This window comes from Pongo pygmaeus, chromosome 18 (assembly GCF_028885625.2).
Source record: "Pongo pygmaeus isolate AG05252 chromosome 18, NHGRI_mPonPyg2-v2.0_pri, whole genome shotgun sequence".
Classification (NCBI taxonomy): domain Eukaryota; kingdom Metazoa; phylum Chordata; class Mammalia; order Primates; family Hominidae; genus Pongo; species Pongo pygmaeus.
This window is the reverse complement of record NC_072391.2, coordinates 23,950,910-23,967,331: the sequence shown is the minus strand read 5'-3', so window position 1 is coordinate 23,967,331 and position 16,422 is coordinate 23,950,910. Positions and strand designations below refer to the sequence as shown.

General features: G+C 47.0%; 1 protein-coding gene across 1 annotated transcript in view; it reads left to right on the top strand.

The window, feature by feature from the left end:
* The window catches only part of LOC129016287 (myosin-11-like), a 62,113-nt gene that overhangs the window by 44,564 nt on the left and 1,127 nt on the right, over window positions 1–16,422 (top strand). The window contains 1 exon segment of the mRNA XM_054455565.2: window positions 2,452–2,596. Coding sequence (XP_054311540.2) covers window positions 2,452–2,596 — 145 coding nt within the window.

The window sequence follows — 16,422 nt, the reverse complement described above, 5'->3', positions numbered from 1 at the left end:
TGCCTAGGCTGGAGTGCAGTTGTGCCATCTTGGCTCACTGCAACCTCCACCTCTGAGATTTAAGCGATTCTCATGCCTCAGCCTCCTGAGTAGCTGAGATTACAGGTATGTGCCACCACACCCGGCTAATTTTTTGTTTTTAGTAGAGATGGAGTTTTGCCGTGTTGCCCAGGCTGGACTTGAACTCCTGGCCTCAAGTGATCCACCCACTTCTGCCTACCAAACTGCTGGTATTATATGTGTGAGCCACTGCACCCGGCCCTCATCATCTTATTTCTCATCAGAAGAGTAGTATATACCAGGATGTACAATCTTTTGACTTCCCTTGGCCACATTGGAAGAAAAAGATTTGTCTTGGGCCACACATAAAATACACTAACATTAATAATAGCTGATGAACTAAAAAAAATTTACAAATTAGAAAAAACATCTCATACTGTTTTAAGAAAGTTTATGACTCTGTGTCAGGCTGCATTCAGAACCATCCTCATTGGAAAGCTTGGATATACTCAGAACAATTTGAAAAGTATAGAAAAGCAGACATAAAAAAAAAATCACCTTTAGGGTCGAGCCCACGCCTATAATCTCAGCACTTTGGGGGGCCAAAGACAGGTGGATCACTTGAGGTCAGTAGTTCAAGATCAGCCTGGCCAACATGGTAAAACCCTGTCTCTACTATAAATCCAAAAATTAGCTGGGCGTGGTGGCTGGGCATGGTAGCTGCCTTAGCCTCTCAGCTACTCAGGAGGCTAAGGCAGTAGAATCACTTGAATCTGGGAGGCAGAGGTTGCAGTGAGCTGAGATCGCACCATCGCACTCCAGCCTGGGCGACAGAGTGAGTGAGACTAAAAAAAAAAAAAAAAACAAAAAAATCACCCTTAGTTACACCAGTTAACATTTTTGAGAAATTCCTTCCTGTCTGTTTGTGTGTGTATCAGTCAGTCCCCAAGCTCCAATTCCCAAGTATGTGTGTGTATAACTTCTGTGTTAAATTTTAAAAATAAAATTGATCAGATTGGTTTTCAATTTAAGATTCACTGCAAATGAACAAACAACAATAACAAACTGCCTGCCAGATCACAAATCCTGACTCTAGTGAAACTAGGTCATTGATTCATTCAGTAAACACATAAATGTATTTTGATGCAATCTGTGGTGTTGGCATAGCATATACCGTAGCATATCGCTATGCTAGCTATGCCAACACTGTATACCCTGAGGTTCATTTCCCCCACTTTGGGTTTTGTGCAGTGTCACATGCACATAGAGTCACAATGTTTTGCTCCTTTGCCGCCTGGCCTTTGATACAGAAAAGCCCAGTGCATGGGCCAGGTATGGTGGCTCACGCCTGTAATCCCAGCACTTTAGGAGGCCAAAGCAGCCAGATCACCTGATGTCAGGAGTTCGAGACCAGCCTGGCCAACATCATGTAAACCTGTCTCTACTAAAAAGACAAAAATTAGCCGGGCGTGGTGGTGGGCGCCTGTAATCCCAGCTACTTGGGAGACTGAGGCAGGAGAATCCCTTGAACCTGGGAGGCAGAGGTTGCAGTGAGCTGACATCATTCCATTGTACTCCAGTCTGGATGATGGAGCAAGACTCGATAAGAAAACAAACAAAACAAAAAACCAGGCTGAGTGCGGTGGCTCACACCTGTAATCCCAGCACTTTGGGAGGCTGAGGTGGGTGGATCACCTGAGGTCAGGAGTTCGAAACCAGCCTGACCAACATGGTGAAACCCCATCTCTACTAAAAATATAAAATTAGCCGGGCGTGGTGGCGGGCATCTGTAATCCCAGCTACTTAGGAGGCTGAGGCAGGAGAATCGCTTGAACCCGGGAGGTGGAGGTTGCAGGGAGCCAAGATTGTGCCATTGCACTCCAGCCTGGGCAAGAAGAGTGAAACTCCATCTCAGAAACAAACAAAACCATGGACTCAAGGTCAAGGTTTAGCTTCTAATTCTAGCTCCATCACACAATGGCTGTGACACCATGGGTAAAACTGCTTGCCCTCTCTTAGCCTTAGTTTCCTCATTTGTAAAATGGAAATAATAACACACCTGCCTCTTTGGGTCGCTCTGAGGATTAGATGATGTATATAAAAAACTTAGCTCAGGGCCTGGCATATAGTAACTGCTCATTAAATAAGAGCCAACATTAACATTTAAGCAAAATTTTGCAGTTCACAGACGTCCTTTCAATTCTATTACTTTGTGTATTTGTTTGCCAGTCATTACAGACGTCCTAGGCAGGTGATATGCTCCACATTTTGCAGCTGAGGAAATTATAGGTCCAGAGATGTTAGGTGAGTGACCCAAAGTCACACAGCTAGAGAGGAGTGGTGATGAGGATTGCAGCTCTGGGTCCTGGAAAAGCTCTCATTCTTTTGCACGGCACTGAGATGACCCTCTGTCTCCACCCAATTGCCATTCACTGTGTTCCTCCCGTCAAGAGCCAAGAGGGAGCAGGAGGTGACGGTGCTGAAGAAGGCCCTGGATGAAGAGACGTGGTCCCATGAGGCCCAGGTCCAGGAGATGAGGCAGAAACATGCACAGGCGGTGGAGGAGCTCACAGAGCAGCTTGAGCAGTTCAAGAGGGTAAGTGGTGATGCTTTTTGGTGATGACACATAAGAGTGAAATCAGCAGCCTCAAATTACTACATGTCAGGGTCTGCATAAAGACAAAAAACAAGTCACATAAGATTCTAATGATGATGACAGCAGCTTATATTTATTTACAAAACACTTCCCATACAGGCTGGGTGAGGTGGCTCACACCTGTAATCCCAGTACTTGGGGAGGCTGAGGCGGGAGGATCGCTTGAGCTCAGGAATTGGAGACCAGCCTGGGCAACATAGTGAGACCTTGTCTCCACCAAAATTTTAAAAAAGTAGGCCAGGCCAGGTGTGGTGGCTCAAGCCTGTAATCCCAGCACATTGGGAGGCCAAACCGGGTGGATCACCTGAGGTCAGTAGTTCGAGACCAGCCCGGCCAACATAGCAAAACCCTATCTCTACTACAAATACGAAAAATTACCTGGGCGTGGTGGTGCATGCCTGTAATCCCAGCTACTCAGGAAGCTGAGGCAGGAGAATCACTTGAACCCAGGAGGCGGAGGTTGCAGTGAGCAGAGATCATGCCATTGCACTCCAGCCTGAGCAACACAGCAGGATTCCATCTCAAAAAAAAAAAAAAAAAAAAAAAAAAAATTGGCCAGGCCTGGTAGTGCATTCCTGTGGTCCCAGCTATTTGGGAGGCTGAGGTGGGAGGATCATTTGAGTCTGGGAGGTTGAGGCTGCAGTGAGCCCTGTCTTGCCACTGTACCCTAGCCTGGACGACAGAGTGAGACCTTAATCAAACAATAAAAATAGGCTGGGCATGGTGGCTCACCATGTCTGTAATCCCAGCAATTTGGGAGGCAAGGTGGGCAGATCGCTTGAGTTCAGGAGTTCGAGACCAGCCTGGCCAACATGGTGAAACCCCATCTCTACCAAAAATATAAAGAATTAGTTGGGTGTGGTGGCATGTGCCTGTAATCTTAGCTACTCAGGAGGCTGGGGCAGGAGAATCACTTGGACCCAGGAGGAAGAGGTTGCAGTGAGCTGAGATCGTGCCACTGCACTCCAGTCTGGGTGACAGAGTGAGCCTCCATCTCAAAAAAAAAAAAAAAAAAGAATGAATAGAAATGCTTCTCATACAGTATGTCAGTTAATCTTCACAACCACCCTGTGAGATGTGTACTATTAAACTCATTTTGCAAGCAAAGAAACTGAGGTCCAAGGTGCCTGGAGGTGAAGAGACTTACCCAAGGTCACACTGCTGGTAAGTGACAGAGCCATGATTTGCACCCAAACAGTCTGGCCCTAGACCCCACTTTCTGGCCTCTATAGGACTGAAGGCCTATAGGATGGGTGGGGCCTATTAATATACTGCCCTTCAGGGATAAGCAAAGGTGTAACAACACTTTTGGGGAGATTTAAATGAAACTTAAAACTGGGATCATTCTATACACTTTAATTTCTCTGCAGACTGGAGGAAGGCCAGGCATGGCGGCTCATGCCTCCCGTAATCCTAGCACTTTGGGAGGCCAAGGAGGGAGGATTGCTTGAGCCCAGGACTTTCAGATCAGCCTGGGCAACATAGCGATTTTTCTTTTGTAAAAAAAAGACTGGAGGAAACTTGTCATTATTTGATTTCAATGGCAGAGCAGCTCTCTCCGGCATAATTTGAGAATGACTAGGTCAAATCACTCTCATTTTTTTGGACTCTGCGGTGTATGGGAGTGGGAGCTGGTAAATAGCAGTACTGAATGCTGAATCTTGGGTGCTCTTCGCTCCTTTGGGGTAGTTCCTGTGCTTCATTCCCCAGGGTCAGTTTTTTAGCTTGCGACCTTCTGCCAGATTGTTTTCCTGAAAGCCTGAGTTACATCACCCTCAGCGTTCCAGCTCCTCCACATCCCCTTCAGTGGAAGCTTTTGGTTCTGCTAGATTAAGTGGGTGCAGCATTGCCTAAAAATTGTTGGGAGTTTGCATTTGGTTCTATCACTAGCGTATTAGTCCGTTGTTGCACTGCTCTATAGAAATACCCAAGATTGGATTATTTGTTTATTTTTTGAGCAATGGAGTCTTACTCTGTCACTCAGGCTGGAGTTCAGTGGCGTGATCTTGGCTTACTGCAACCTCCACCTCCTGGGTTCAAATGATTCTCCTGCCTCAGCCTCCCAAGTAGCTGGGACTACAGGCACACACCACCATGCCCGGCTAATTTTTTTTTTTTTTTAGTAGAGATGGGGTTTCGCCATGTTGGCCAGGCTGATCTCGAATTCCTGACCTCAGTTGATCCACCTGCCTTGGCCTCCCAAAGTGCTGAGATGAAAGGTGTGAGCCACTGCACCCACGCTGAGATTGGGTAATTTATAAAGAAGAGAGGTTTAATTGGCTCACGGTTCTGCAGGCTGTACAGAAAGCATAGCAGCTTCTGCTTCTGGGGAGGCCTCAGGAAACTTACCATCATGGTGGAAGGCAAAGGGGAAGCAGGCATGTTTAAATGACCAGAGCAGGCAGAAGAGAGAGAATGGGGAGGTGCCAGACACTTTTAAACAACCAGATCTAACGAGGGCAGCACCAAAGGGATGGTGCTGAACCATTAGAAACTGCCCCCAAAGGCCAGGCACAGTGGCTTATGCTTGTAATCCCAGCACTTTGGGAGGCCAAGATAGGTGGATCACCAAGTCAGGAGTTCAAGACTAGCCAGACCAACATAGTGAAACCCCATCTCTACTAATAATACATAAAATTAGGCCAGGTGCAGTGGCTTACGCCTGTAATCCCAGCACTTTGGGAGGCCGAGGCAGGCAGATCACCTGAGGTCAGGAGTTTGAGATCAGCCTGGGCAACACGGTGAAACCCTGTCTCTACTAAAAATACAAAAATTAGCCGGGCGTGGTAGTGCACACCTGTAATCCCAGCTACTCGGGAGGCTGAGGCAGGAGAATCGCTTGAACCTGGGAGGTGGAGGTTGCAGTGAGTCGAGATCACGCCATTGCACTCTAGCCTGGGCAACAAGATTAAATCTCCGTCTCACCAAAAAAAACAAAAGCAAAAACCATAAAATTAGCTGGGGGTGTGGTGGCGGGTGCCTGTAATCTCAGCTACTCAGGAGGCTGAAGCAGGAGAGTCACCTGAACCGGGGAGGTGGAGGTTGCAGCGAGCCGAGATCGTGCCACTGCAATCCAGCCTGGGCGACAGACAGTGCAAGACTCTGTCACAAAAAAATAAATAAAAAAAAAAACCTGCCCCCATGATCGAGTCACCTCCCACCAGGCCCCAGTGTTCACCTTGACTGGGTCTTACAGTTTGGATCTGCATCCCCACCCAAATCTCATGTTCCGCTGTAATCCAATAGAACATGAGATTACAATTGAACATGAGGTTTGGGTGGGGACACAGATCTAAACTGAATCAACTAGTCAAGGTGAACAGTCTTCCACGTGGTGGTTTACTGAACACCTTTCTGGGGCTGGTTCATTGCCTGGTCTGTTGGAACCTCAAGTGTTACTTTATATAAAAATAATAAGTAAAATAATACAATAAAAAGTGTAGCACTTATGTGCCAGACACTATTCCAAGTGCTTTACAAACGAATTTCATTTCACCTGTGGCCCCTGTTAATGTACAAATTTCCAGGCCTGCCCTTGATCCTGACGGAGGTGGTCTTGGGAGGACCCTCTGAAAAGCACTGTACGGGACTGAGCTCACCCTCACTCTCCAAATGAATCAATGGATTCTTACTACTTGTTGAGTGGGATCTAAATACTAACCCTCAACAATTTGTCAACTCTTTATGTATTTTGGACAAATTGTATTTTGCTAGTTGTAACTATGACATACATTTCCCCATTCAATTGGATTCCTTTTATTATGTTCAAAAGTTACTTTTTATTTTTTAAAAACTGTTCGTTTTTAGAGACAAGGTCTTACTCTGTCACCCAGGCTGCAGTGCAGTGGTCTCCAAATGTCAGCTCCAGATGGGCATTTTTGTCTTTTCTATTGACTGCTGTATCCTCAGTAGGTAAAACAGTGCATACCAGGTGCTGAACAAATATTTGTCATCCATTGTAAAAAACAAAAAAAACAAAAAAACAAAAACAGAAACAGAAAGATATAAAATGAAAAGTATATTGTCCTCTCTTCCATCAGTTCCTCTCTTCCAAAGTGACAGTTTTATGTATGCTTTTAGAGAAAAATGGAGAAGCATATAGGTATTTAAAAATACTTTGACAGATTTAAATGGAATCATACTGTACATAGTGTTCTCTTTCCTGTAGTTAATAATATATAATCTTGGTTCGTTCATTCTGATCTACTTCATTTTAGTTTTTTTGGGGGGTTTTGTTTTGTTTTGAAATGGGGTCTCGCTCTGTCCCCCAGGCTTGGAGTACTGTGGTGCAATCATAGCTCACTGCAGCCTTGAACTCCTGGGACCAAGCAATCCTCCTGCTTTAGCTTCCTAAGTAGCTGGGACTCCAGGTGCACCGCTACCACTCCCAGCTTGTTTCCTTTGCGTTCATGATGGATGCTTGTCTGACGTGTGGATGTGCCCTGCTGGAATTACCCTTTCTCCCATTCCTTGCAAAAAACAGGTTGTTCCCTGTTTTTTTTGCTATTATGATCCATGCTACACTGAAAGTTCTGGTACCTGCCCTGGGGTACGGTAATGGGTCTATCCCTGCCTAGCTGGCTTTGAAAAGTTTAAAGACAACAGTGCAACTTACCATTTTGCAAAGTTGGCTGCAGATCAGGAGACCATACAGAGATGGACTTTGGAAATTCCCTTTTAAGCACAGTTAAAAACAGTTAGTGGTGAAGGATGACTTCAGATCATGCCCCATGTTTGTTTTCTCTTTCTGTCTTTTTATTAACTGTGTCATTCTTTTCGTAATGTTGTGCTCGTTACAACTATTCCTTCTTGGTCAGGTTGGCAAATTATATGTTTTTCTGGCAAGTTTCTGTGAAGCAGAGTTAAACATGTTTATGAATGTGAACTTTTCTGTTAAACTACCACCTGCTTCATCTTAGCTGAGTTGCAGGTGGAATGTGTAAGGAAGCTCTAGCCGTTTCAGCATTTGCGAAAGCGTGTTCATGCTGACACTGAATTTTCTTAGTCTTGCCTTACATCTCCCAGGGTCTGGAACTGCAGGAGAGATGGTGTTCAAATTCAAGCCTGCATCAGAATCACCTGGAGAGCTTGTTATTATATTTTATTATTTATTTATTTATTGAGATGAAGTCCCAGTCTGTCACCCAGGCTGGACTGCTGTGGCACGATCTTGGCTCACTGCAATCTCCACCTCCCGGGTTCAAGCGATTCTTCCACCTCAGCCTCCGAGTAGCTGGGATTACAGGCGTGCAGCAACCATGCTCAGCTAATTTTTAAAATACCTTTAGTAGAGATGGTGTTTCACCATGTTGGCCAGGCTGGTCTCGAACTCCTGACCTCAGGCGATCCGCCCGCCTTGGCCTCCCAAAGTGCTGGGATTACAGGCGTGAGCCACTGTGCTGGCTGCTAGCTTGTTACTATAAAACTCAGCTTTCTGGGCCCCACCCAAATTTTCAGTTTTAGTAGGTCTGGGTGGGGCCTGAGTATCTGCATTCCTAACATATCCCTAGGTGCTGCTGCTTCTGGTTCAGGTCGACATGTAGAGACACTGGAGTGGATCCTCACTGCCTAAAGTATGGTCCGTGGACCAGCAGCCATGGCATCCCCTGGTGCTTGTTAACAGTGAAGAATTTCAGGCCTCAGCCCAGATCCACTGAAACTGAATCTGAGTTGTCACTAGTTCTCTAGGTGGTGTGTATGCACATTAAATTTGGAGAGAGACTGGCAGAAAGTAGGAGTAAAGAAACTTTTTCTGTAAATACTTTTGGAATTCTGGGCCATACAGTCTCTGTCACAAATACCAGTCTCTTCCAGCATAGTGCAAAAACAGCCTTAGATAATACGGAAATCGATGGGTGTGGCTGTGTTCATGTAAAAAAGTATTTAGAGACACCAAAATTTGAATTTTATAGAATTTGCATGTGTCATGTAATATTCTTTTGATTTTTTTAACTTTAAAAAAATATGAAATCTGGCTGGGCGCAGGGACTCATGCCTGTAATCTCAGCACTTTGGGAGGCCGAGTTGCTTGAGGCTAGGAGATTGAGACCAGCCTGGCCAACATGGTGAAACCTCGTCTATACTAAAAATACAAAAATTAGCTGGAAGTGGTGGTGCGCACCTGTGGTCATAGCTACTCGGGAGGCTGAGGCAGGAGGATCAGTTCAACCCAGGAGGCAGAAGTTGCAGTGAGCCAAGATCATGCCACACACTCCTGGCTGGGCAACAGAGTGAGACCCTTTCCCGCTGCCCCCTCCACCCACCCCCCCCAAAAAAAAATTAGCCAGGTGTGGTGGAGCATGCCAGTCATCCCAGCTTTTTGGGAGGCTGAGGTACGGGAATCGTTCGAACCTGGGAAGCGGAGATTGCAGTGAGCTGAGGTCATGCCACTGCACTCTAAGCCTGGGCAACAGAACAAGACTCTGTCTCAAAAAAAATTAAAAAAATGAAATCAATGCTGAGCTCATGGGCTGTACGTAAACAGGTGTGGGCCAAATGTGGACCTGAGCCATCCTTGGCCAGCCCCTGGCTTAGAAGACTGGAATGTTATTCTGAGAGTCAGGACACCTGCCACATTCTACTGCCAGCTCACAGTGTGACCCCAAAGCTGGTCATCTCACCTCGCTGGCTGTAGATTTTGTCACATGGAAAATGAAGGGGTTAGAGTCCAAGCATGTCAAATGCTGGGCCCTGTCCTCCCTCCTCATGCCCACAGCAGACACGCACAGTCACTCATGGAGTTCTTTCCCATTGAGTTATGCTCAAGCAGCCCTCCAGGTGACTGGTGCCAGTGGCCTAGAGTTGAGCAAGAAATGGCATCTCGTTGCCCTTCTGTAACTCCGTGTTCCCTAAGATCACTTCCAGCTCCAGTGCCCCTGCATTCTGCCTTGTACATTGCATTCTTCTTACACTCCAATACCTTGACTTTACTGGGGTGCATTGACGAACTCTCTCTTTTTTTGTTTTTTGGGACCGAGTCTCGCTCTGTCACCCAGGCTGAAGAGCAGTGGTGCCATCTTAGCTCAAAGCAACCTCCACCTCCGATTTCAAGCAATTCTCCTGCCTCAGCCGCCCAACTAGCTGGGATTACAAACACGCACCACCATGCCTTGTTAATTTTAATATTTTTAGTAGAGACGGGTTTTTGTCATGTTCGCCAGGCTGGTCTCGAACTCCTGACCTCAAGTGATCCACCTGCCTTGGCCTCCCAACGTGCTGGGATTACAGGTGTGAGCCACCGCACCTAGACTCTCCTTTTTTTTTGGGAAGGAGTCTTGCGATCTTAGCTCACTGCAATCTCCACCTCTTGGGTTCAAGCGATTCTCCTGCCTCAGCCTCCCAAGTAGCTGGGATTACAGGTGCCCACTACCATGCCCAGCTAAGTTTTGTATTTTTAGTAGAGACGGGGTTTCACCAAGGTTCAAGCAATTCTCCTGCCTCAGCATCCGAGTAGCTGGGATTACAGGCACACGCCACCATGCCAAGCCAATTTTTTGTATTTTTAGTAGAGATGGGGTTTAGCCATGTTGGCCAGGTTGGTCTCAAACTCCTGGCCTCTAGTGGTCCACCCATCTCGGCCTCCCAAAGTGCTGGGATTACAGGCGTGAGCCACCATGCCCAGTCGGTCTTACTTTAAAAAGTAGAAAGTAATGTATTTACATATGGTGAAACATAACTAAAGCTGCACCAGATGGTATTCATACAGCCAGATTTCTCCACACGTGGCCACCTCAGCCTTCTGACTTTTGCCAACAGGTCATCCTTTGTCCCTGTGTTGTAGGGCCTGGCCTGCACATTGTAGGATGTTTCCCAGCATCTGTGGCCTCTACCTGCCAGATGCTAAGTCGTACCTCTCCCTGTTCTTCCCACTGGTGACAATGGAAAATGGCTCCAGGCATTGCGAAGTGTCCCCTTGGGGGACAAAATTCTCCCATTTGAGAACCGCAGTCCATAGTGAAAGGCCCAAGCCCTTCCTCCTAACACCAGTCACCTTGCTTCCCTCTCTCCATGTTTCTTGTGTGTTTTTCCAGAGTCTATGTCTGTATCATTGTAACGGTGGATACATGTCATACATGTAGTTATGGTTACTTGATTCTGTTTACTTTACTTTTATACAAGTGATAGTAAGAGTCATACATAAATACATACAAAATGGCTTTTTTTTTCTTTTTGTTTGAGATGGGGTCTCACACTGCCACCCAAGCTGGAGTGCAGTGACATGATCTTGGCTCACTGCAACCTCTGCCTCCCAGGCTCAAGTGATCCTCCAACCTCAGCCTCCCAGGCAGCTGGGACTGCAAGCATGCACCACCATGCCCACCTAATTTCTGTAATTTTTGCAGAGACAGGGTCTCACTTTGTTGCCCAGGATATTTTCAAACTCTTGAGCTCGAGCAATCCACCTGCCTCTGTCTCCCAAAGTGCCGGGATTCTAGGTATGAGCCACTGCGCCTGGCCTTGATGGCATTTTGAAAGGTCTTCTCTTAGAGAAAAAGATACAAGCCAGAGGGCACTGGTGATGAGGTTTGTTCTGTGCCTTGTGTCCCACTTAGGAGGGGATGGGCAGTGTGTTCTCACAGCTTTTTGCTCTGCACATTGGATTCGTTGGCAAAACCCAGTTTCCAGGCTGTCACCAAACTTTGCTTATCACTTCCTGCCCTGTTCCCCATTAGGAAACCACAGCAGAAGATGCTTAAGAGCAGGACTGGCTTTTCTTCTCTTTTTTCTTTCTTTCTTTCTTTCTTTTTTTTTTTTTTAAAGAGACAGGGTCTTGTTTTGCTGCCCAGGCTGGAGTACAGTGGCTTGATCATGGCTCACTGCAACCTCCAACTCCTGAGCTAAAGTGATCCTCCTGCCTCAGCCTCTGGAGTAGCTGGGATTACAGATGTGAGATACTGAACCTGGCTACCGGCTTTACTTAACCTTTTCTTGACCTTTCTTGCCATTGAGTTTCCCGGAGTTTCCAGAGACAGAGTTTGTTGAGCTGTTTGGCAAGAAACAGATGGGCCTGGGTGTCAGTTGGGGAGACCTTGTCCTGGCCGAGGCATCGAAGCCTCTGACTACATTAGGATAAAATATGTGGCCTTCAGTTCCCCTGGAAGGTGCCTGAGTGTTTTTTCCACTGGTGCATTCCTGTGCTTCAAAGACGATGAGGTGTTTACCCAGCGGTAGGTGTGATGGAACACAGAGGCCGGGGAAGGCCAGGGATGCCATCCAGGGACTGATGGGACTGTTTTTCTGGAATAGCAAACCTGGCATTTACCACGTCCACCTAATGCACTTTCCTAAAATAGCATCGCCAGGCAGCTGTCAATATTTAACATTTTCTGTCTTGGATGATTTGTGAGCTTCTTGCCTTCTGTTTACCCTGAATCTCCCTTTGTTAGAATAATTGATCATTTTCTATGGTAATGATCTGTCCTGTAGTTCTCTGCTGATCATATCCTAGGGTCCACAGAGACACGGCTATGACCATGTCATTTTATTTGTTTATATATTTATACATTTCTGTATTTTTGAGACGGAGTCTCATTCTGCCGCCCAGGCTGGAGTGCAGTGGCACAGTCTCAGCTCACTACAACCTCCACCTCCCGGGTTGAGCTGGTTCTCCTGCCTCAGCCTCCCAAAGAGCTGGGATTACAGGTGTGTGCCACCACACCCGGCTAATTTTTTGTCTTTTTAGTAGAGATGGGGTTTCACCATGTTGGCCAGGCTGGTCTCAAACTCCTGACCTCAAGTGATCCACCCACCTTGGCCTCCCAAAGTGCTGGGATTGCAGGCGTGAGCCACCACGCACAGTCAGACCTTGTCATTTTGTGCTTGTACCCCCAAAGCATAGGGAACTTGGCAAATAGTTCATGCTCTGTAAATGTATGTAGGTAAATGAATAAATACATGAATGAATGAGAGGTTGAAATAAATCATATTAATTAGGAACTGTCTTGCAAGTAACAGAAACCTAGCTGAAATCAACTAGAGTAAGAGAAGAGGGGGATTTTTGAGTCACAAAACTGAAAAGTTTAGAAAAAGACTTTTAAGTATGAATGGGGTTCCAGGCATGGCTGGATCTAGGAGTTCCCAAGATAATGTTGGGAATAACAGTGTCTCTGACTCTCAGCTCTGTTTTCTTGATGGTGGTTTCTTTATTAGCTGGAAGTTTCCTGATCATCCTGTCACCTCAGCAACCCCTGTGAACAGAGAGTCTTACTCTTTTCCCCTAATAGTTCCTGCAAAGCTATGGGATTGCGTCTCATTGGTTGTGGTCGATCACACGCTTCTTCCTGAGCCAGTCACTGAGGCCGGGGAGATAGGATGCGTGGGTCAGCCAGGGCTGGGTCATGTCTTTCAGGGCTTGGGGCCAAGGTAGGGGGTGAGGGAGGAGGTTCATCTGTGGCTGAAGCTCATAGGCTGACACTGGGAGAAGTTCAGTTCCCCCAGAGAAAATTGCATGTTGCCATAAACAGAGGAATAGATGCCAGGCAGGCAGTAAGAGCAGATAACTGCACACAGGGCATCAGGATTTTTAGGGGGTGGGCTGGAGTGTAGGGGTTCCATTCATTGGTTTTCCACGTTTCTCAGAAAAGGCACCTAGGGGACAGGTGCTCCTCACTGTGTATGAAGGACTTTTGCACCCTTGACCCTCGCCTATTACAAGGCGAACTCCAGTCTCCTCCTGCCTGGAGCCCCAGTCATTGTTCCCATCCTACCAGCCTCTTCGGATTTCCAAACACTGCCTGTAGGGAACCTGCTAAAGCCTGTGCTTCCACTAGACTGTGCATCTCAGGGTTGCCAAGCCCACCTCAGTCCCCAGCACATGATGGGTGCTCAGTTAATAACTGAGGGTTGGATGGCTAGATGACCTCCTCCTTCTGGAGAAGCCGGGACCATGGACCTGAAAGGGGCTGCGTGATGTTGTCCTGTCCCCTGTGTGTGTGTGCCCTGTTCTGCCGGCAGCCGGCATTGATTGGTACTTGGCTCACTAAGGGGACTGGTACGTTTGGGTGGTGAGATGCCTGAGGCCTGGTTTGCTTCACTGCTGAAGAGACACCTCTGATGTGCTCTTCTGCCCTCAGGCAAATTCACCTACCCCTTCCCCACCCATTTATCCACTCCCACCCATCCATCATCTACCCAGCAGACATTCACTGAGCACCATGATCTGGGCTTTGTCCTAGGCTCTGACAATACAGCAGCGAATACTACAGGTAATAATCTCCAGTCATGGAACATTCATTTTCATGGAGAGAAACAGACAAGAAACAATAGACACAATAAACAAATCCTAGTGCTAGAGAAAGCCATCCTAAGTGCTATAGAAAGAAAACAGTCAGGTCTTTATAATAGGGGCAGCTTGCAGTTTTAAGTAGGGTGGTCCAAGCTCACTGAGAAGGTGACACTTGAGGAAAGACTTGATGGAGGTAAAGAGGCCAACCAGGGAGTAGCAAGAGCATGTGCAAAGGCCCTGGGACATTACTGTGCCCATTCATAGGTGGGATAACCATGGAGGCTGAAACAGTGGGAGTGAGGGGAGAGTGACAGATGAGGCCAAATGAGGTACAGGGAAGGGACTTTACAAATCAGCTGGGCCGTGGGATCTGAGTCAGCACTTTGACTTCTACACTAAAAAATAGGTTGACTTTGGAGAGGTACTTTTTAAAAAATTACTTGTTTAGAGATGGGGGCCTCACTCTGTTACCCAGGCTTGTGTGGGGGCACAGTCATAGCTCACTGCAGCCTTGACCTCCTGGGCTCAAATGATTCTTCTGCCTCAGCCTCCCTAGTAGCTAGGACTACAGGTGCATGCCACTATGCCTGATTTATTTATTATTATTATTATTATTATTATTATTGTTTTGAGATGGAGTCTTGTTCTGTCGCCCACGCTGGAGTGCAATGGTGCAATCCTGGCTCATTGCAACCTCCACCTCCCGGGTTAAAGTGATTCTTCTACCTCAGCCTCCCTAGTAGCTGGGACTACAGGCATGCGCCACCACACCCGGCTAATTTTTGTATTTTTAGTAGAGACAGGGTTTTGCCCTGTCTGACAGGCTGGTCTTGAACTCCTGACTTCAGGTGATCCACCCGCCTTGGCCTCCCAACATGCTGGGATTACAGGCATGAGCCATTGAGCCCAGCCACCTGGCTTATTTTTAACAAAATTTTGTAGAGACATAGCCTTGCTTTTTTGCCCCGGCTCAGCTCGAACATCTGGCCTCAGGTGATCCTCCATCCTCGGCTTCGCAAAGCATTTGGATTACAGGCATGGGCTACCATGCCTATCGACATTTATTTTTTTAATGGAGGTATAATTCACCATTTAAAAGTGTGCAATTCAGTGGTTTTTTTGTGTAGGTGGTGTGAAGGTCACCCATTGGGTTTCTGTGTAGGTAGTGTGATGCTCACCCAGTGGGTTTTTGTGTAGGTGGTGTGAAGGTCACCCAGTGGGCTTTTGTGTAGGTGGTGTGAAGGTCACCCAGTGGGTTTTTGTGTAGGTGGTGTGAAGGTCACCCAGTGGGCTTTTGTGTAGGTGGTGTGACGCTCACCCAGTAGGTTTTTTGTATAAATGATACGACAGTCACCACTAATTCCAGGACATTTTCATTACCCCAAAAGGAAGCCCTGTACCTGTTATCACTTGCTCCCCAAACCTTCCATTCCATCCCAGGCAACCACTAATCTGCTTTCTGTCTGTCTCTGTTTATCTACTGTGGACATTTCATATAAATGGAATCAAACAACATGTGGCCTTTTCTGACTGTTTTCTTTTTTTTTTTTTTGAGATGAAGTTTCTCCCTTGTTGCCCACCTGAAGCGCAATGGCACGACCTTGCCTCACTACAACGTTTGCCTCCTAAGTTCAAGCGATTCTCCTGCCTCAGCCTACTGAGTAGCTGGGATTATAGGCATGCACCACCACTTCTGGCTAATTGTGTATGTTTAGTAGAGACGGAGTTTCTCCATGTTGGTCAGGCTGGTCTGGAACTCCCGACCTCAGGTGATCCGCCTGCTTCGGCCTCCCAAAGTGCTGGGATTTCAGGTGTGAGCCACCCCACCTGGCCGTCTGACTGGTTTCTTAGCGTGATGTTTTCAAGGTTTATCCATGTTTTAGTATGTATAAGAATTTCACTCCTTTTTATGGTTGAGTAGTCTATCATGTAGATACATGTAGACCTTTTGGAGTAAAGAATATCTCTGGGCCGGGCATGGTGGCTCACACCTGTAATCCCAGCATTTTGGGAGGCCGAGGCAGACAGATCACTTGAGGCCAGGAGCTCAAGGCCAGCCTGACCAACATGGCGAAACCCCATCTCTACTAGGAAAAATACAGAAAAATTAGCCAGGCATGGTGGTGGGTGCCTCTAATCCCAGCTACTTGGAGGCTGAGGCATGAGAATCATTTGACCCTGGGAGGCAGAGGTTGCAGTGAGCTGCGATCACACCACTGCACTCCATCTTGTGCAAAAGAATGAGACTGTGTCTCAAAAAAAAAAAAAAAAAAAAGTATCTTTAGGTAAGATGCCAGTGTTTCATTACTGCTTAGAAGATGGGAGCCAGGATGGGTGCAGTGGCTCATGCCTGTAATCCCAGCACTTTAGGTGGCCGAGGCAGGCAGATGGCCTGAGCCCAGGTATTTGAGAACAGCCTAGGAAGCATAGGGAGACCCTGTCTCTACAACAATAAAAAAATTAGCCGGGCATGGTGGTATGCGCCTGTAGTCCTAGCTGCTCGGGAGGCTGAGGTGGGAGGAATGCTTGGGCCCGGGAGGTC